Raw genomic sequence first — 20,481 nt, forward strand, 5'->3', positions numbered from 1 at the left:
TTGTGTAGGTACTAATTATGCATCATTTGACAACACATTAGCAAAACACAAATTGCTGAGACAAAGCTATCTGAGAACCTGACCCCTAAAAGCCAGGTGGGCAGAGAAGATCTTAGCTCCCTGAGAAATAACGAGGACATGTGAACTATGTACCTGGTGACTTTACTAGCTTCAAACCAAGTGACAACCAACTTCCAGCAGGATCTCTGAACTCAGTCCACATCTTTTTATTTAACAATTTTTGTTTGCTACTGTTGTAGTCTTTAAAATGCTGAAAGTCACTTGTAGATAAGACCCATTTTAACTTTCCTATTAGTAAATTGTTATTTCATATTTTCATACATGTGCACTCTGTATTCTGGATCCACCTTCCCTCCTTTTCTCTCTGGAACCTTCCGGGCAACCCCTCCTCCCTATAATTACCTTTCCCTATTAGCGTTGGTTTTGTTTAGTGTCCCATATTGTTTAACCAGGGTCATCTGAGTTTGGACCTCCCATCAGATTCTGGTGGGCTCAGCAGTGGATACACACAGCCATGCTTCCTTCGTCCTCCCAGAATCTGTGGGTTGCCAACAGACCCGCAGCGTGTGACCAAGTCCATCTTCAGAGCTGACTGTCAGGAGGGCCTGACTTCTGTCAGCACACCCGCTGCTGGGGAGTACATGGCTCCCAAGCCTACATCCTGCTCTTTCCCAGTCCCGTTCCCCATCTTGAAGCTCCCACATTCTTTCTGCCCTCTCTTCCTCAGTGTTCCCTGAGCCTTAAGGAGATCACATCCCCGTCTTGTGTGGGGCTGATATCTCAGCCATTCTTTATTTTTACCATCTGGATCAGCAGGAAGGGGAGACTTCTCTGTTCAGGCACACTTCTGGTAGAGCGGGGCTATGAATGGCTCCAGTTTCTTAGTAGTCGCTCCTCTTACACAAAGTGTGCTTGGGTCATGATTAAATCCTTCCACTCTCCTCCCCTAGCACCTTTGCCCCGCAGCTCTCCCCACCCAGGTTTCCTTCCTAGTCATTGCTAAACACCTTGGATGCTCTCCTAAAGCCGCCGTCCTGATCTTTCTAACTAGTCATCCTGTAGCTCTTCCAACCGCTCCACTTAGTTATTCCACCCTAGTTCTACATGAGCAACACATTCCCACGAACACGCCACTCCTCCAGAGCAGCCCTACCTCTGGAGCTGCAGTCTCCTAGGTAGCAGAGTTGGAAAGCTGCCTCAGATTCTGCTTCTGCCACCTGCTAGCCATGTGCCTAGCATGACTACATAACGTGGACTTCATGTATTCTCAAAGAGCCCTTATTTTTTTTTTCTGTAAAATGGAGGGTGTGGAGTACCTACTTACAGATTTGTTCAGATTAAATGAAAACTTGACAAAAAATACAAAAGAAATGCCCAATAAACCCCTGGGTTTTATTATTTTAATTTTTATTATTTATTATTTTCTTGCTAGTATTTTTATTGTTATAACTTCCTTTTGATGTTTTTGCACCATCCTTAAGATTTTGCATCTGTTTACCAGCACACTCATCTTCTCCTGGTTTCCCAGGCCCTGCTTTTCCTCAGCACCTGAATGTTCTCTGAACTTTACAACCGGAGTTCAGAGAAATGAATATACATAGAGGGCATTTTTATCACACACTGGTTATTGCCAATCTTGGGGGCACTTTGTGCAGTTTAGCAGCTACCCTTGGGGCCCAAGCCCCACACTAGCTGGTACACACAACTTCTCCTCTCCTTATGCACCTCTTACTATGATCATGCATTTCTCTCAAGAAGTTGTCTGTTGACACTAATAGATGAAACTGTTTTATTTACACCGTTCCTTCACTGACTGTTTAGATTTCAATAATTTACTCATCCTATTAGTACATCTAAATTTAATTCCTTTGGATTTTTAACAGTGGTGTTTGGGTGGATTTTATGCAAGGCAAATGCTCTGCCTCTAAGGCACACATCCGGCTGGATCATGCACTGTTCTTTAGAAGCATCTAGTACTTACGAGACAGTGGTACTCTAAGTAGTCTAGGGGTGGCTATTTGAAAGATGCCCCATACTAAAGCCTTCTTGCCCACCCTGTCCTACTTGCTCCTTTGGCAGCATCTGACAATCTTGATGACCTCATGACCCTGGCAAATCCACTTCCACCAAACCATGTTCTCCTGGCACCTACTCTTCTCTTGGTTTCTCCCATACAGTTCTTCATTCTTGGTCCCTTCATCTGGCTTTGTGCCACAGTGTAACGCTTGCATTTGGGAGTTCCCCCAGGCATCTCTTCTAAACAGTTGTTTTTTCTTTCATTTTTCACTTTATTTTCATTTATCCCCAAAATATTAACTAACCTTTTTTTGATGGTTTTCCAAATCTACCCTATCACATTCTGGAGTTTATGTATGGGTTTCAAATTGTCAACAGGGTAACCTGATCTGTGAACATTATAGATTTAATATGAGAGTTGATTTAATGATTTCCTCTTTCATATCTTCACCCCTTCGCATCTGGTCTTTCATATCCATGGTGACTGGAGTGTTTCTATTGTAAAAACACACACAATGATCTCTTCTTTGCCCTTGACACGTCTCTGTGCCTTGGGTCCCCACCTTTAGCTTTTGTTTACGCTTCAGATCTGGGTGAAATGTCAGGACAACTCTCTGATCATGTGAGCAAAGACACTGCACCCACCCCTCCCCCTAACTGTTCTCCTCCTTCCTGTTGTCCACCTGAGTTATCTTAACTGTGTGTTTTCGCACTGCTTGCCTGGGTCCCTCCCCAATGCACATGTCAGGAAACAAAGAGTCTTTGTCTTACTCCATCAGTAAGACCAGACTAGCAGGGCAGACTAAAGGCACCCCTCCTTTAAGAAAGGGATGTCTTGCTGTTGAACCCCACATTTCAATCTGAACAGTTCTATTAAGTGAGAGGTGTTTCCTTTCCAACGCACTCATTCTAGTTCAGTCCATCATTTCCATGAACAGATTAACTGGGAATTACACACTAAGCTCTGGGAAGAGAATCTTAGTGTCAAATCAGCCCCACCCACCACCCGCACACCTTTTCACACCAGTCCAGGTAGTCACAACCGCAATCTGCTGGAGCTTGATTCTAGGATTCTGGGAGGTGGCTACCTGCGGGTTGATACCTGAATCCCCAGAGTTGGGAAGGTTTGGATCTGGCCCCACCCTCCATCCTTCCGTTTTGACACATTACTAGGTATTTCACACATTCACTTTGCCTTCCTTCACAGATAAGGCTCCGGGCACTCTGGCTGCTGACTTCTGCAGAGCCGCACCCCAGATTCACGGCTCCAATTCCATTCACTTGTGCTAGTCTATAGCTTGGCTGCCCTGAAGAATTCTCAGTGGCTTTTTTGAAAATAAAACTTGAAACTCATTGAAGTGAGGAGGCAGCGCTGAGGTTCTTTGTGGTTAGCAGAAGTGGAGACCCGGGAGGTCGCAGGCTTCCAGGCCGGGAACCCGAGGGAGGGTGGGAGAGGAGGAGTTACTGGGAACTAAGGATGAGGGAGCAATGTTAGCAGGGGTTTCGTCAGACAAGGTGGAGGGGGACCTGAATGCGAGGAAGGCAGCGATCTCCGCCCGGAGGAGGAACAAAGCCGAGGCCGGTTCTCACCCGAACGCATTTCAGCTAAAAGAGGACGCCACGAAGGGAGGGGAAGGGAGCGAGCTAGGGAGCCCGGGGTCCGGAGTTTGCATTTACCACGACGCCTCGCCCAGAGTCTGGCGCCTTCTCACTGCTCCCGGCCATGTCTCTCGTGGGGACCGCGGGAAGGACAGACGCCGGGAGGACGTGGAGGCCGGGCTGCATTGGGAGTGGGGGGTGGGGGATGGGACGCGGGGTACGTGGCTGGGGCCGCCCCGCCCCGAGCCTGCGGGCGGGAAAGCCGCAACCTCAGCCAAGCCCCATTCCCGAGGCGGCGCGGGAGCAGCTGTGGAGCAGCGCCTGGTGCACCTGAGCGCGCTCCTGGGAGCGTCCCTGGCGACCCGTGGCCTGTCTCTGTGCGGGCTCCGCACCCCGCGGGGATATGGGGCGGGCCTGAGATCCGTTCTGGTGCGAAAACAGCCTCTTGTCATTAGCCTTCCCAAAGTCCGTCGCTGCTGCTCCCAGGCCAGCAATCTCCAAGACTCCGCCAGGCCGGGTTTTAAATGCACATTTGTCCCAAGTCAAAGCTTAAAAGAGCGGCAGTACTGAGCGTTCTCCGGCTTTGGGAATGGGCTGGAGTATCCCGGAGGGTTTCAGTTCCTGGCGCCCTGCCAGGAGTTGGAAATGGCCACAGGCCGGCATTTCCTCTGACCAAACCCTAGTGATCTGATCGGCCTAGGGCAGGGGCTTTTTTTAAAAAAAAAAAAAAAAACCAACAACAACAAAATACTGTATCTAATTTACTACTTGACTCTAATTGTTTCAGGTTGTAGCTGAAGGCGATTGCTCTACTCGGTTAGAAAACCTTGTTTTATGAATCTGTTGTCAAACACAACCCCTAATCCCAGCTTTCTCCTAGCCCAGCGCCCTAGTTCTTTGTTCTTTCCTCCAAGGCCTTGCTTTCTGTGTGACTTTGGTCTCCCACCTCTTGCCAGAGCCTGCCTATGGCCATTTTGGGTTTAAAGGCCTCACATGGATAGTCTCTTGATTTAGTTTTCTCCAAAAGATTTTTATTGGGCTAGGGTGTAGCTCAGTGATATAACAGTGTTTGCTTAGAATGTGCAAGGTCGCAGGGGTTCTAAGTCCAGCAACAACAATAACAGCGTGCGTGCGGGCGCGCACACACTCAAACACTCACACATACACACACACACACACACACAAACAAACACACACGGCGCTTCTTCACCTTTTGGCTAGGATCAAGTGCAAAAGAAGTGTTCAATACTCATTTTCTGGCACACACTGGCAAGATGAATGCTGGCTGTTTCTGGTTTGAAGGGAAAATAGTTATCCATCAGTTCACGTTGCTTAGATTGGAATAACTGAGTAATAATATTGTATTTATGTGAGGTGGACAATCGCTTTGGCTGTTAATGTCCGAGGTCCAGAACTAAGGAAGAAGAGGGGTGCAAGGCGCAGGCTCCCGATGTTGTACTTGCCAAGTGGCTGTACCGGTAGGTGGTGTTCCCCAGCGCAGAGGCCAACCATTTCAGTCAGCCATTTCTCTAGCTGCCTCTCACCCGTTTTTCACTTTCATTCTTCATAAGAACTGTTATTGAAATTTCCAGAAATTGGGCTGGAGAAATGGCTCTGTGGTCAAGAGCAATTGCTTCTCTTATAGAGTGCTCAATTCTCAGTACCCAGGTGGTGCCTGTAACCACCCATGACCCCAGTTCCAGGGGATCTGATGCTCTCTTCTCACTTCTGTGGGCACGACACACACACATGTTGCATATATGCGACCAAAGCACTCATACATAAAATGTCTTGAAAAAAAATGTCCAGGAACTGAAAAGTGGTGTTGTCATGCCAACAATGTAACTATAGAGGCCAGAGAGCAAGTTCATTGAGCACACTCTTCCCACTGGGTATGGGTAGATGTAGGGTGGGACCGTGGGTAGTTCACAAACCATGCTTGACATAATATCACTTGAGTGTCCAACTGCTTCACTGTCAAACTCAGCCTCAAGAATCTCATTGTGAAGCCATAGGACAAACAGGGTTACAGGGGGCTGCAAGGTACTTGTCTGGTGGTAAAGCATGTGTTAAAGACGCTCACTGGCTGAAAAACGACAGCTAGAACCTTTTCAAAAGACTGTCTGTTTAGACATAAATGGCAATGAATTCACAATAAAAAATATACAGCTTGCTTGAAGGACAACAAGAATCTTAAGAATTCATGTTCCAGAACATCCCATATATACCACTGTAGAACATTCTGTAAAGAATGATGAATAAACTCTTTGAAACATTAAACTTAGTTTACTTTCTATCATTATGTTTTGTGTTGTCAGACTATAACTGGTACTCTGGACCACATGAATTAATATAATATTAAATTATATTTGCAAGGATAGAAAAGGAACAGTGTACATATCCAGGCCTTACTATTAATCTTACATTAGGAATATTTAGAGACAGACTTTTAATTTCTGTAATAAAGGTAGTGAAATAGTTTTGGATAGGAATTTCAATTCTAGTATGACCCGTGTGTCTTTAACACACAAGTCTAAACTAGTAAGACCAATGTGTTGTGTTTCAATTCTCTCTTCTGTAAAAGGTAGGACAGTATAAAGCATTTCTCTACTGCATATGATAAGGTGGTTAGCATGAGATAACATGCATGAAAATCCTTTGAAAATATTAAAAACTGTAACATCATCAATCTGAGATGCTGTGAAAAGAATTCATGAGCAAAGAAAAGTTTATGACTGCCAAAAGAAGAAGAAGTACACTCTCCAGGGGATGAGCCCCTTAGTTGGTATTCTAATACAAAGTGGTCAGCTCTGAAACCATCTACGAAACAACAAAAATGGACTCAGCAAGCTGTGTGTGTATATTTGTGCATACATATACATACATGGAAATGTATATAATGATAATAATCAAAGTAAAAGAGGCTATCAATTTGGGGGAGGGGTTGTCAGAAGGGGGTTGGTGGGACGGAACCTGAGAGGGACTGGAAGGAGAAGTGGGAGGGTGTAAGTGATATAACTCTGCTTAAATTAAACATGTATAAAAATAATAAAAAGATAAAAGGGAAGAATTATGAAATTATCTCATGTAAAGAGAAAGGAAGTCGGTGTGTGTGTGTGTGTGTGTGTGTGTGTGTGTGTGTGTGTGTGTATGTATACCTGGAGATAAGGGCAGGACACAGAGTACCCTGTTCTGTTACTATGCAACCTCATTCCCTTGAGACAGGCTCTCTCACTGCGCCAGGAGCTGGCCTCATAGCCAGCAAACCCCAGCAATCTTCTTGTCTCCACCACACACAATGATGAGTTATAAGTGTGCACAGTTATACACGCTGTTTTTATACTTTTTATTTTATTTTAAATATGTGGGGGGAGGGATCTGAACTCAGGTCTTCATGTTCTTACCCACTGGGCCATCTCTCCAGTTCTTAGGAATTACTCTTTAAAATTGACCTAAGGGACTGGGAAGATGGCTCAGTAGTTAAGAGCATTTGCTTCTTTTGTAGGGGACTTGGACTTCATTCCCGGCTCCCACATGGCAGCTTGCAACCATCCAGTGGCATTGCCAGGGCACCCAATGCGCTCTTCTGATCTCCATAGGCACCGGGCATGCACACAGGATACTAAATATGGGAAGTCAAAACATTCCATACACATAAAATGTAAATAAGCATTTTTTTTTTAAAGAATTGACATAGGATTTAGAAATACCTATAGTCTACAGACAACCTGGGACGGATATGATACAGAAAAACCTCACCGAGATCCACCTGTCTCTGCCTCCCGAGCGCTGGGATGAAAGGTGTGCGCCACCACCGCCCAGTCAAAAGTGAGAATATAATGAAAGGAATGGACTTTTTTCACTAAAAAGTGGTATGCTAGTTCTGAGTGCCCACTCATAATGCTTTGGAGGAGCTACAAGAACAAAGATGTACATCTTCGCCACGTTAATAGCTAGTTATTGCCCTGCATTTTCCAAACATCCACTTTTCCATATTTTCACTGAATGTCTCTCTTAACTTCTCACCACTACCATGGTGGAAACACAAATATTTATCATTAACTGAATCTCCTCCAAGCTGGAAGCACTTACTAATCTTGTGGCATTTTGGTGACACTTGGATTTTTGTTAGTGAAGGAACAGTTCCATCTGCCCACCTTGTGCCCAGTCATTCAGTGACACTAGATGGGAGATTCAGGATGCCGGAGTCTTTCCAAGTCCTGAAACCAGAAAATAAATAAATAAAATCCTGTAAGCCTGGGAATTGTGTTGAAATACATAAACATCTGAAACTTGGTGACTCAGACGATTAGTCAGAATTACTGGCGAGAATCTGGAGAGAAGCCGCTGTGGAGGAAGGCCAGTGATGATGATGATGGCAGTTTGCCTTTCCATCATGCTGAACAAAACCCTTTACAAAATAACAAAAACAACAAACACACACACACATACACAAAACAAAACAACAACAACAAAACTTTTACTCCAGTTTAAGTAAAAAGCCTGTGGCCACTGAGGTAATTTCCCTTCTCTGCAGCAAAGAGAAGCGTAGCTGTGAAGGATTGTAGCAAAAATCAACTTAAACGAGAGCCTCTTTCCTACTCAACAGGAACCCATCTTCCTGGCCTCTCATTGCCGATTGACCCCAATGTGCAGTCCTTGAGAAAGGAAACGGCAGCTCCCACAGCTGAAGCCAGAGCTGCTCGGGTTAGTTTTTATGTATGGCACCTTCTTTGGTAATTAACCTTTTGGTAAAGATCACGCTGAGGGGAGATGGAGCCCATTCTCTCATGGTAGTGTCATACGTGGGCAGTGGCATCAGCAGTAAGTGGCTGGGCCGTTTCAGAACACCCTCCAACATCTGACCGGAAGAGGAATTGGATAGCTTCAGAGAAAAATAATAATGTGTTCATGTGTTACTGCAGATTCCAAGGCCTGGCAGCCGAACTCAACTCTCTTGGCCATCATAAAGCACCGCTGAAAGGACACAGCTGCAGGAACTCTCGGCTAAGCACTAAATAACCCTCAGGGTGGGAGGCAAAAGTTCTCTACCTGACCCTAGCACCATGTGATTTGGAATGAATGGATTAGCAGCTGATGATGCTGTGGCATCTGATGCAAAATTAACTGGTACCTCAGCCAGCGCTAAGTCTCTAATAGAAACAAAACAAACCCACATAGAAACCAAATGAACTTCCTAAAGTCTACAGCTTTGGCTAGTTCGCGAAGAAGACTGAATGTCTACCGGGCTGGTGACAAGCTGTTTATTCTGCTTAGCTGTGTAGATACCTCCTCAGCTCTGACTTGATGCACAATACCCACTTGGGCGAGGGGGATTGCTGGGTTCTGGGTTGCATTTTAGAGTTAAGGTTGGAAATACTTAGGAGAGAGGTTGAGAGCTATGGCTTCAGGATGAAAAAGGTTGGAAGAGGTTTGTCATTTTTTTTCAACTTTTAAAGTTCTCAAATATGGACTTAAATTTATGTTTTCTAATGTTATCTCCAAGTCAGAAATTAGATATGATATCAAAGAAACACAAAAATGTGCTGATATTTTGTTTGTGCTTTAACAAATAAAGCTTGCCTGAAGATCAGAGTGCAGAATTAGTCACTACAGAGGCCAGGCAATGGTGGCACACACCTTTAATCCCAGAACTCAGGAGGCAGAGGCTGAGGCAGAGGAGGAGGTAGATGAATCCATGTGATTTCAGGGTCACCCTGGGCTACACAAGATTGATCCAGTCTAAAAAAAGAATCAGATTCAGGTGGTGGTGGCTCGAACCGAACCTTTAATCCCAGTTCTTGGGAGTCGCATGCCTTTAATTCTAGCACGAGGGAGGTAGAGACAAGAAGGGATAAGGCTGAGCACAGAGAGGAATATAAGGTGTTTGGAGACAGGCGCTCACTGCATTAGTCTGAAGTCTCATAGCGACAGTCGGGACAGAGTCGCCCTCTGGTCCCAGGGTTCAGGAGAGGTAAGAACAGAGGACAATTGCTCTGCCTCTCCGATCTCTCAGCATTAACCCTGAAATCTGACTCTGACTTTTTATTATTAAGATCAGTTAGAAATTGAACAACACAAAGGTGAATGGATATTATCAACATTTTTCAAACTTTATGTTGATAGTTTTTGCTGTAAAGAATATGAAGTAGGAAATTTGAAAGCTATGGCTCAGTTATATCCCAACTCGTCAAAGACCTTGACTTTGCAGTCTGGTCATATTTTAAGTTGAAATAAATCTTTATTATTTTATGCCTTTTATCTTTTATTTTATGTGTATGGGTGTTTTGCCTGCATATATGTGCCACATGCATACATCACCTACAGTGTCCAGAAGGCAACATCAGATGCCCTTGAAAGTGCAGTTATAGACAGTTGTGAGGGCTGGGAATAGAACCTGGGTCCTCTGGAAGAGTAGTCAGTGCTTTTAACCATTGAGTTATCTTCCCAGTCCCAAATCTTCTGCCCCACTTCCCATGTGTCAATAATATCAGCCTTCTAAGTAGTAGCAGAGAGGAAGTCATTGTGTTGTTCCTCTTGGCTCTCAGTGGCTTTGGAAAATTGTTTTTCAGCTTTGTCAGCATATAGAGCAAACTCGTGAACCAGGAAGCAAAACCAGGATGTGATATCACAAGCCACATGGGGTATGGGTGTGCTAAGATCCTGGCTGTTTCTAAAGAGGGATCTTACAGCCTGGACAATGGGAACAAATGCAGCAATGTATTAATAATTTGTGGCTTGTGAAGAAAAAGCCCAAGCATTTGTGTTTCCAATCAGGGAGGTTAAGAGCACTCCTTCCTTCAGTGGGAGTCTTTGCAGGTTGAACCTAAAACAGATCAAAGTAGCTGAGGTTTAGCCCTTCTGTTTATAACTTTAAAAGGAAATTTAAAAGGTATTTTTCTGTTTCACATTAGCCTCACTTCCTATCATACATTACCCCCCAGATTCAAACCCCTTACACCCCTTCCTAAAAGGAAGAGAAAAAACAAAATAGAGAAAATAGAAGTGAACTTTAAAGGCATTTAACACCTGAGTTGGTATCTTCAGGTTCATCTTACACAGTTGTTAAACCTGAAAATTGCGAGGAGAGAGATCGAATCCACGATTGTCCAACTGAAGCAAGCTTTATTAATTTCTGGCCAGGAAGATGGACCAGGTCCATATCCAGTATGCCCAGAGAAATGACGCTAAATTAGGTCAGTCAGGTGCCTATAAGCACCCAACCTACAAGGCTACGTCTTTCTGCCTTTGTCCAATCAGGGGCAAGCATACACCCTGACGTACTTCCTGTCTATGTATATACATCCTGCCTGCATGTGACCAAACATATCCTGTGCAGTTGGGGCAATCAACCTTGTTTACAGAAGCGAAAGCACATGCCTTGTTATCTTATATAACAACAGAATCCCGGAAGTTATCTGTCCTTGGACAGTGGGGCTTATAGCTGTCTTTAGCCCTTCCATATGCTTCTCTGCTTTACACTCCAAGTAAGATAAAAAGAAAGCATGCGTGTTTTCCCATGTTATGCTACATTACCAGCATCTTTTGGAACACCAGGGTTATCATTTATTTAACCATTCCTTAATGTGTTTATAAGTTACTCACAAATTTCAAGTTTATAAATTTATTTAAATTAGTATGTTCGTAAGAAAATATGTGCCGTTTAGCAAGTTCTAGAGGATAATAGTTTCTAAATTAGGAGACATAAGTATTTTAAGGCTTGTTGTAATTGGAGCAGCTGGCCGTTCCCCGCTGCCTGGCTCCTGGCTAGCTTTACCCAAAATAATTACATGGAAACTGTATTCATTTAAACACTGCCTGGCCCATTAGTTCTAGCCTCTTATTGGCTAACTCTCACATATTGATTCAACCCATTTCTAATAATCTGTATCACCACTTGACTGTGGCTTACCGGCATGAGTCTAAACAGTGTCCTTCTTGGAGAGGAGAGCTATGGTGTCTGCCTGACTGCTTTCTTTCTCCCAGAATTTTGTTCAGTCTACTCCACGTATCTAAATTCTGCCCTATCAAAAAGCCAAGGCAGTTTCTTTATTTGACCAATGAAAGCAACACATAGACAGAAGACCCTCCTACACCAAAGGCCTTTGACATGCACTGGTGAATGTAGCAATGTAAATGAAAAAACAGTAAATCTTACAAGTTGTTTTAAAAATCATGTAAAATTTTATTTTGAAAACATTTTAAGATTTGAAGGTAAAGCCTGTTTGTTAACTGACAGATATAAAAGCTTGGTAATTGGAACTCATAAGAAAAGTCAGTTTGAATTTGTGATTAATTCTCCTTCAGCATAAAGCTATACCTAGACCAATGGAAAGTTTATGGTGCTCTGTTCCAGGTTTTTGGCTCCACATTATGGTTTTCTGTTTCAGATTCAGGTTTAAAGCCAGACTCCATTTCCTGTCACCTGACTTTGGGCAAATTTCTTAATTTCTTTGCTTTATTTGCTACATCTCTTCAATGAAGATAGTGCCAGCTTTGGCTTGTTAAAGGCATATATAGGGCTTGGGGGAGGGCAGCAGGTTGGAGCACTGGCTGTTCTTCCAGAGGATACAAGTTTGATTCCCAGCACCCACACGGCAGCTCACAATTGCCTGTAATTCCAATTCCAGGGGATCCGGGTTCTCTGCACTCATGTGCATGGGCACACACACACACACACACACACACACACACACAAAATAAATTAATTAAAATTAATCTTAAAAAGTGCCCTATATTAAAAAATATACTCAGGGACTAGGTGTGTAAGTCAGTGGTGGAGCCCTTGCCTAGCATGTACAAGGCCCTGAGTTTAACCTTTGAAAATACAGTAAAAATGGAAAATTAAACAATATACGCAGAGTGCCAATTAATAGAATCCTGTTTAATACATCCATCCAGTATTTAAATAGGATTTTTAAAAATGGAATTATAGGATTTTTGCATTAAGGGGCTGAAGAGACGACTCATCAGTTTAGAGTTCTTGTTCTTCCAGAGGACCCAGGTTCTAATCCCAGCATCAAATGGTGGCTTACAACCCTCTGTAACTCCAGTCCCAGGGAATCTGGCCTCTGTGGGCACCTGGCACACATGTGATACATAGATATATGTATAGACAAAACACTCAAACAAATAAAAAAATCTTATGAAAGAATGTCTGTATTAATGAACAAATTAATTGAATTATATTTTGAAACTTAAACCAGCAATCTGAAACAGGTTCTTTACTCAAGTGAGCTAAAAACTCTCCATAAAGTTGTGTTTCTTCCTTCCCTCTGTAGAATGCTGTAAATTTATGAGCATGTATGTACATGTAAGTACATAAAACAAAACAATCTACAAGAAACTTCTTATCTAATTAGTACAATGATAGTCTAAGTTGAGACCTAGTTTTCAAAACATTGTCCTCTTATTTATTTTATATTATGAAGCAAATAGCTTGGTTTAATGTTCCTAATGTTTGGGTTACAAAGGACAACAAAATTTAACTGCAAAATTAATGAATATACTTTAAATTAACTATATATAATATGTAAATACCCAACTAATCTCAATATTTACAGTTTATCTGTAAGGAAAATTATAAATACAAATTCTGAGTTAAAAAATTAAATTGTAATGTTTTCCCAAGTGTTCCTGTGAAGAAGGGCTGGGGAAGGAGTTAGATAGACTGTCTCTTGGTGTTGAAGGAGTTAGATCCACTGTCTCTTGGTGTTGAAGGAGTTAGAACCACTGTCTCTTGCAGTTGAAGGAGTTAGATCCACTGTCTCTTGCAGTTGAAGGAGTTAGATCCACTGTCTCTTGGTGTTGAAGGAGTTAGAACCACTGTCTCTTGCAGTTGAAGGAGTTAGATCCACTGTCTCTTGCAGTTGAAGGAGTTAGATCCACTGTCTCTTGGTGTTGAAGGAGTTAGATCCACTGTCTCTTGGTGTTGAAGGAGTTAAATCCACTGTCTCTTGGTGTTGAAGGAGTTAGATCCACTGTCTCTTGGTGTTGAAGGAGTTAGATCCACTGTCTCTTGGTGTTGAAGGGATCCTGCCCTACTTTGACGTCTGTTTCTATTGCCAATGCAAAAGCTACGCTCACCTCAAAAAAGATAAGAGGTTGTTTTTTTGTTTTGTTTGCTTTTTTTTTTTTAAATCCAAATTTGAGTGATGATGGCCCAGAAACACAGTTATCTCAAATTCCATGTTCCACTGTGAATGCAGACTCATGAAGTTTCTATAGTAACGACAGAAAAAGGTCTTAGTTAAGCCACTTTTCAAGTATGCAGGTAGGAACATTAATTACATGATTACAGCAAAGTGGAGAAATACCAGCTCTGGGCCTGAGACTTTTCTGGTGACTCTTAGGCCTTTTCGTTGTTGGAAATTGAGGCTTTCTTGATTTGTCTTGAGGGTTTTATTTGTAGTCAGGATGTCGGCTCCCGTTCTGGTGAGCAGGGCATGGCTACTCGGTGGGCTAAAGCTAGCCCAAGAGAAACTGGAATTAGGCTCTGAACCTGCAGCGTTGTAAACCTTCCACAGGTGTAGGAGGTTCAGTCAATCAGAAGGACTATCTGCTCCGGGTGGCACTGCCCAGGGGAGGAGCTGCCTGCAATGAGCTGGGCCCTCGCACCAATCAACAATCAAGAAATGCCACCCAGGCGTGCTTCCGACCAGTCTGATAGAGCCACGTTTTCACATGAAATTTCTGCCTCCCAGATGACTCTAGTTTGTGTCGTCTTGACAAAAACGAACCAGGGCAGACCCCAGAGTTGGGTTTTGGGCTGAAAGAGCTTTCTGCTTCTACAGGCCACTTGAGATGCTGGTTGATTGCTGTGGTCCACGGGTTTTTTTTGGTTCACATTGCTTTAGTTTTTTTTTTGTTTGTTTGGTTGGTTGGTTGGTTTTCTTTTTGGTCAGGATCCTTCTGAGCTCTGCTCTCTGGCCTACATTGTCAGTTTCTGACTGCTTGAAAAAGTTCCTTCAGGTTCTTTTTGGTTCCTATCAAACTCATAAGTAGCAAACAATCTAATAATAAAAGTCACACAATTGACAGCATTTCAATGGGCTTTAAATTCAAATAGTCCAAAGGAATTTGATACAAGAAAAATCTCTTTTACATATTAAGGCTTCCTGCCTCCAAAACTGAGACTGCTGGCTTTTCGTTCTTGGGTTTCTCAGCACCACCGGCCACAGAACAGGCACCTTGGTGACCTTTTACAGGGAATAGAGACGTGAGACATGGTTGACTCAGGCTTCCCTGTGGGTCTGACGGCTTTGTTGATGCTTGAGTGGTGTAGATAGATGGCCTCAACAGTTACACAAATCATACCCGGACTTTAAGCCCTTACTTTACGTAGGCAGGTGATGTGACTCTTCCTCTCCCTGCTGTGGGACTTGAACCTAGGACCATGCCCTCGTGAAGGGAGTGCTCTGTAGTCTTTACTATGTTTCTGGCCCTGTGTACATTTTATATTGAGTCTGGAGTCTCAGGGTTGTCTATGACCTTTATGCGTTCTTTTCCAACTTGTTTTCCTAATCTTAAAGCTGGCTTGTTTCTGCGTTCTCACATGAGTCACACATCCTGCCATAAATCCAGCTGTCTAGTCAGCTATGTGGAATTTCTAAAGTGACATACGTAGGTTTGGGGTGTAGCTCAGCAGTAGAAATGCATGCTTGCTTAACTGGTGTGACGTCCAAGTTAAGTTCCTAGCACCCAAACCATGGAGAAAATGAGGGAGCAAGCTGGAACATGGTGGAGGCTGAGAGTGGTCCCCTGAGTCACCATTTAAATGGCTGTCCAGACGTCGTTCTGTGCTCATTTAGAAATGGACACACATAGCTTTCCAGAGATTTTTTTCTACTCTTAGAGACAACAGGAAAGATTTAAAGGTTTTCCCAAACATTTATTTTCTTATAAAAGTGAAAAAAGGAAAACTCTGACATCAAAAGTGAATCACGAAAAAAAGTCATGTGAAGTGAGAGAGAACCAAAATCTCCAAAGAATCAGTCTGCAGGGTTATAGACAAACTACAGAGATAGTGATGACCGCAGAAACAGCCTGCCTTAGTCTGCAGGGTTATAGACAAACTACAGAGGTAGTGATGACCGCAGAAACAGCCTGCCTTAGTCTGCAGGGTTATAGACAAACTACAGAGGTAGTGATGACCGCAGAAACAGCCTGCCTTAGTCTGCAGGGTTATAGACAAACTACAGAGGTAGTGATGACCGCAGAAACAGCCTGCCTTAGTCTGCAGGGTTATAGACAAACTACAGAGGTAGTGATGACCGCAGAAACAGCCTGCCTTAGTCTGCAGGGTTATAGACGGACTACAGAGGTAGTGATGACCGCAGAAACAGCCTGCCTTAGTCTGCAGGGTTATAGACAAACTACAGAGGTAGTGATGACCGCAGAAACAGCCTGCCTTAGTCTGCAGGGTTATAGACGGACTACAGAGGTAGTGATGACCGCAGAAACAGCCTGCCTTCCTCACAGCACCTCCTCTGATGAGCTACAGCCTAAAGAGGGCACACAGGTCTGCTGTAGGCAGTACCACCTCTTTGGGGTTGCTCTGGGGATACACTGTGCAAGATTTTCTCCTTGGACTTGTCCAGGCCTATAAACTCCATGCATTTTACCTGGTTTCAAGTCAGGACTTCTCCACATTAGCAATGTAGATAACATGAGCTTTATAATCCTTGTTATGAAATGTCTGCTACTTTGTAGATGAGTTAGCATCATCTTTGACTAGATACTCCCAATTGTTACACTCGACAATATCTCCCAAAAGTTGCAGATGCCTCCTGGGGTCGTGGAGAATACAGCACTGGTTAAAGTCCAACAATCCTAGATCAAACAATTCTTAAACCGATCTTAACTGTTGCCTAATTGGTTTTCAGGAAATTAAAGAGAACAATCGGTCCAGCACCTATAGACCCACAGATAATAGAGCAGTGCCCCCGACCCCGTGTTTGTGGTATGAGCAGGGCTTTCTCTATTTTATTCTTTCTGAAATACAGAAACATGAATGTAATGCAAAAGGTAGATGGTGTTGCCAATACAGAAAGACACAAAATTCAGGTAAAAGAGTCAAACTAAAACTCAGGATTTGTACTTTCTGTTTTCACCTGGATCAGTGGTTCTCAACCTTTCTAGTGCTGTCCCTCATGTGGTAGTGACCCCAGTCATAAAATTATCTGTGTTGCTACTTCATAACTGTAATTTTGCTACTATTATGAATTGTGATGTAAATATCTCTGTTTTCCAATGCTATTAGACCTCCCTTGTGAAAGGATCTTTTGATCTTCCCCAAAGGGGTTGCAGCCCACAGGTTGAGAACCACAAACCTAGACTTACAAAACAGGTATTGGGAGACTATAATATATAATATTATTAATATAAATATATAACATTTGTTCTTGATTGTCAACCTGCTGGGATTTAAAATCAGCTTGTAAACAAACCTCTGATCCTGTCTGTGAGGGATTATTTTGGTTGGGTTAAGGTACAAAGACTTGCCTAAATGTGGGCAGTACTACTGTGGGATAATGCTCTTGTACACTGTAAAGATTTGTCTCTGGTATTAGTTCAATACAACACTAATTGGCCAGTAGCCAGGCAGGAAGTATAGGCGGGGTGACCAGACTAAGAGAATTCTGGGAAGAGGAAAGGCAGAGAGTTAGTCTCCAGGCAGATGCAGAGAAAACAAGATGAGAATGTTTCACCGAGAAAAGGTGCCAAGTCACGTGGCTAAAAATAGACAAGAATTATTGGCTAATTTTACCTGTAAGAGCTAGTTAATAATAAGCCTGAGCCAATAGGCCAAGCAATTTATAATTAACATAAACCCCTGTGTGTTTATTTGGGGCTGAATGGCTATTGGACCAAGCAGGATAGAAAGTTCCATCTATACAAATTGCTCCATAGGCTGAATACAAAGGAGAATGAGAGTAGAATACAGGCACTTACCATACAACCCTACTGTGAACTCCATGTGACCAGCCTCCTTCTGCTCATGCTGCCACCATGGACTGTGTACCCTGGAACTGCAAGTCAAATAAACCCTTCCATCCTTAATTAGCTTTTGTTGGGTGTTTTTGTCAGATAGTAAGTAATAACATAATATTAATGGACTTCTAAAGCTCATAAATATTCATTTCTCATAGACAAATGCAGAAGTCTCTGCAACCTTTCTGGGCAGCATAGAGACAAGCCTTGGGAGGCAAAAATGAAGTTCAGTTAGCTATATTGGTTCAAACTTTGAGAGTCTGACCCTCAGTGGTTTATTTTAGTTTTATCTAAACACAGCACAATCTGGTGAAGACTATTCTTGTGATGATTAACTCGGTCCTGCATGCAACAAAGTAAGCAAAATACAGATCAGATGTGACTGCATCAAAAACTCTTTGTAAAGTACATGTGACACCATCTATAAAGATGGGTTCTATAGATTGAGGAAAACAAGTTTATGAGAAGGGTCTGGAGGAGGTTTTGATGCTGGAAAGTCTCTACTGCACAGAGAGTGCAGTGATCGCCAGGCTACTAAGTGTGTCTGCTTCTACCTTTTGGGCCAAAAACAGGTTTTTATTCCTTTCCTTGTACATTCCAGGTTCCCCCAGTGCATGCCCATGAACACATAGACTTCCATGCCCCATACACAGAAAGGTAAGTAAGTTTCAGGAGGCTTAACATCATACTTAATACTGCCAAGAGCAATACTATCTTAAATACACAAGGTTTAAAGCAGAATTTTGTTGTGGAATATTAGTTGAAGATATGTTACATTTGTTTATCCTGCAGAGTATTTGTTTAATGATGCAAAGATGTGTTGCATTCTTTTATGTTGCATTTTTTAAACTCTGTAAAGCTGTGTTACTTTGCCTGTCTAAAATGCCTGATTGGTTTAATAAAGAACTGAACAGTCAATTACTAGGCAGGAGAAAGGATAGGTAGGGTTGCCAGGCAGAGAGAATAAATAAGAGAAGAAATCTGGAAAAAGAAAAATTGAGGAGGGAGGGAATAGCCACACAGCTACACAGGCAGACACAGAATAAGAAGAAAAGAAAAGATAGACAGAAATAGAAAAAAGTTAAAAGCCCGGAAGCAAAAGGCAGACAAGATAATTTAAGTTAAGGAAAGCTGGCTGGAACAACCTGTGCTAAGGCTGGGTATTCAAAAGAATAAGACTCTGTGTGATTTATTTGGGAGTTGGGTGATGGGCTCCCAAAGAGTCAAGAAGTAAAAGAAAACAACAGAATATTTATTTATTTATTTATTTATTTATTTATTTATTTATTTATTTATGAGACAAGATTTCTCTGTGTGTCACTGTGGGGGCTGACTTTGAGGCCTCATATTCTCCAACTACACCCACTAGGGCACACATTCTCCTCCTGCTGCCTGCAGATCAAGATGTGGAACTCTCAGCTCCTTCTCCAGCACCATGTCTGCCTGCATGCCACCATCATGGGCAATGGACTGAATCTCTGAAATTGTAAATCTCCCCCAATGAAAGCTTCCCTTTGTAAGAGTTGCCGTGGTCAAGGTGTCTCTTCCCAGCAAAAGAACCCTCACTAAGACACCTTGTGACATAAAAGAAAAATAAAAGATTCCCAACATATAATGGCACAGAGTAAATGCTCTTATTACAAAGAGGAGGCATGGGAGCACAGCAAGGAAACGTCAGACCATGGCTGGACCAAGGCTCAGCAGTTAAGAGCTCTTAAGGTTCTTGTAGAACACCAAGTTTGTTTCCCAGCACCCACATCTGGAGCTCACAGCTGCCTGTAACTCCCATTCTAGGGAGATCCATCTCTGTCTTCTGGTCTTTATAGGCACTGCATTTAAATGTACAAATCCCCAGTACCCCACACACATGCATGCACACACACCCTTATATATAAATCTTAAAAAATGAGAGCAAAATAAAACATTGACCCAAAGTAAGACCAAAATACAGCAGAGCAAATAGCAACCCTGCATGTCCAGCATCTGGGTTTGTAAGGCATCATCTGCCCACATGGCCTGGGTAGCCTCCAAGCGGCACGACACATATGGCTCTTCTTTGAGGCAGCTCCATGCAGTGTCGACAGCTTTCCCTAGTTAGGATCTCATGTTTCTGCTTCACCAGTATCCTGCATCTCCACCCCAGTGTGTCTTCACCACCACAGCTTGACATGTAGAACACTCAGGAATCCATGGGAGGAACCTAACCTTGACTGCAGTGGATTTCTGGAACCTTGGTAAGTCTTGCTGAACTCCTCACTCTTACTCTGTTTGACTGGAAAGCCAGCACCAGATAGATAATGCCAAGCCCCATTACCAACTCAAGATTGTCTGTCCCTCTGCCCGCTCAGACCACAGCATCTGTGAGTTCAGGGCTGACTCTGGGAAACCAGTTCCCTAGGTCCATTGTTCAGCCTTAAGGCTCTGCTTTTCAGGCATTTTCCTCTCCGTGAACTGTCAGCACTAAACTGTAGAGCTCTAGACGGCAAGAACTTGTCCCTAAGACATCTTTCTGTAGTTTTTTCAGTGGTGCTAATCTCTTTAACAAATACAGATGCTTTGTCTGTCTGTACTGGTGGACAAGCCTTGTTGCGCCTAAGTCTTTGATGCTCCTTTCCTTACCGAGCCACACGTCTTTCACATCTTTTAGCACCATTTGCTGCCCTTTCTCAGTATCTTGGCTTAGAGTCATGAGGAACCTCCATGGCACAGCCTGAGCGCTGTACTGTCTTGAGTGTTTTTCTGCCAAATTGACAAGGTCTTTACTTGTGTTTTGAGAAACTCTCATGTAATTCAGGCTGACTATAGAGCTGAGTCTTGCTTTGAACACCTAATCCTCCTGCCTCCACCTCTCAA

General features: G+C 43.1%; 1 protein-coding gene and 1 long non-coding RNA gene across 4 annotated transcripts in view; one reads left to right on the plus strand and one right to left on the minus strand.

Annotated features, from left to right (window-relative positions):
• Positions 1-3,823, minus strand: part of Prtfdc1 (phosphoribosyl transferase domain containing 1) — a 98,107-nt gene extending 94,284 nt beyond the window's left edge. For all 3 annotated transcript variants that reach the window (XM_075970639.1, XM_075970638.1, XM_075970637.1), the window contains exon 1: positions 3,715-3,823. In XM_075970639.1, coding sequence (XP_075826754.1) covers positions 3,715-3,822 — 108 coding nt within the window. In that variant the 5' untranslated portion in view covers position 3,823. The remainder of the gene's footprint in view (positions 1-3,714) is intronic.
• Positions 1-20,481, plus strand: part of LOC142848485 (uncharacterized) — a 60,310-nt gene that overhangs the window by 35,740 nt on the left and 4,089 nt on the right. The window contains exon 2 of the long non-coding RNA XR_012910424.1: positions 18,230-18,285. This is a non-coding gene — a long non-coding RNA (uncharacterized LOC142848485). The remainder of the gene's footprint in view (positions 1-18,229; positions 18,286-20,481) is intronic.

The sequence above is a fragment of the Microtus pennsylvanicus genome, chromosome 4 (assembly GCF_037038515.1).
Source record: "Microtus pennsylvanicus isolate mMicPen1 chromosome 4, mMicPen1.hap1, whole genome shotgun sequence".
NCBI lineage: Eukaryota > Metazoa > Chordata > Mammalia > Rodentia > Cricetidae > Microtus > Microtus pennsylvanicus.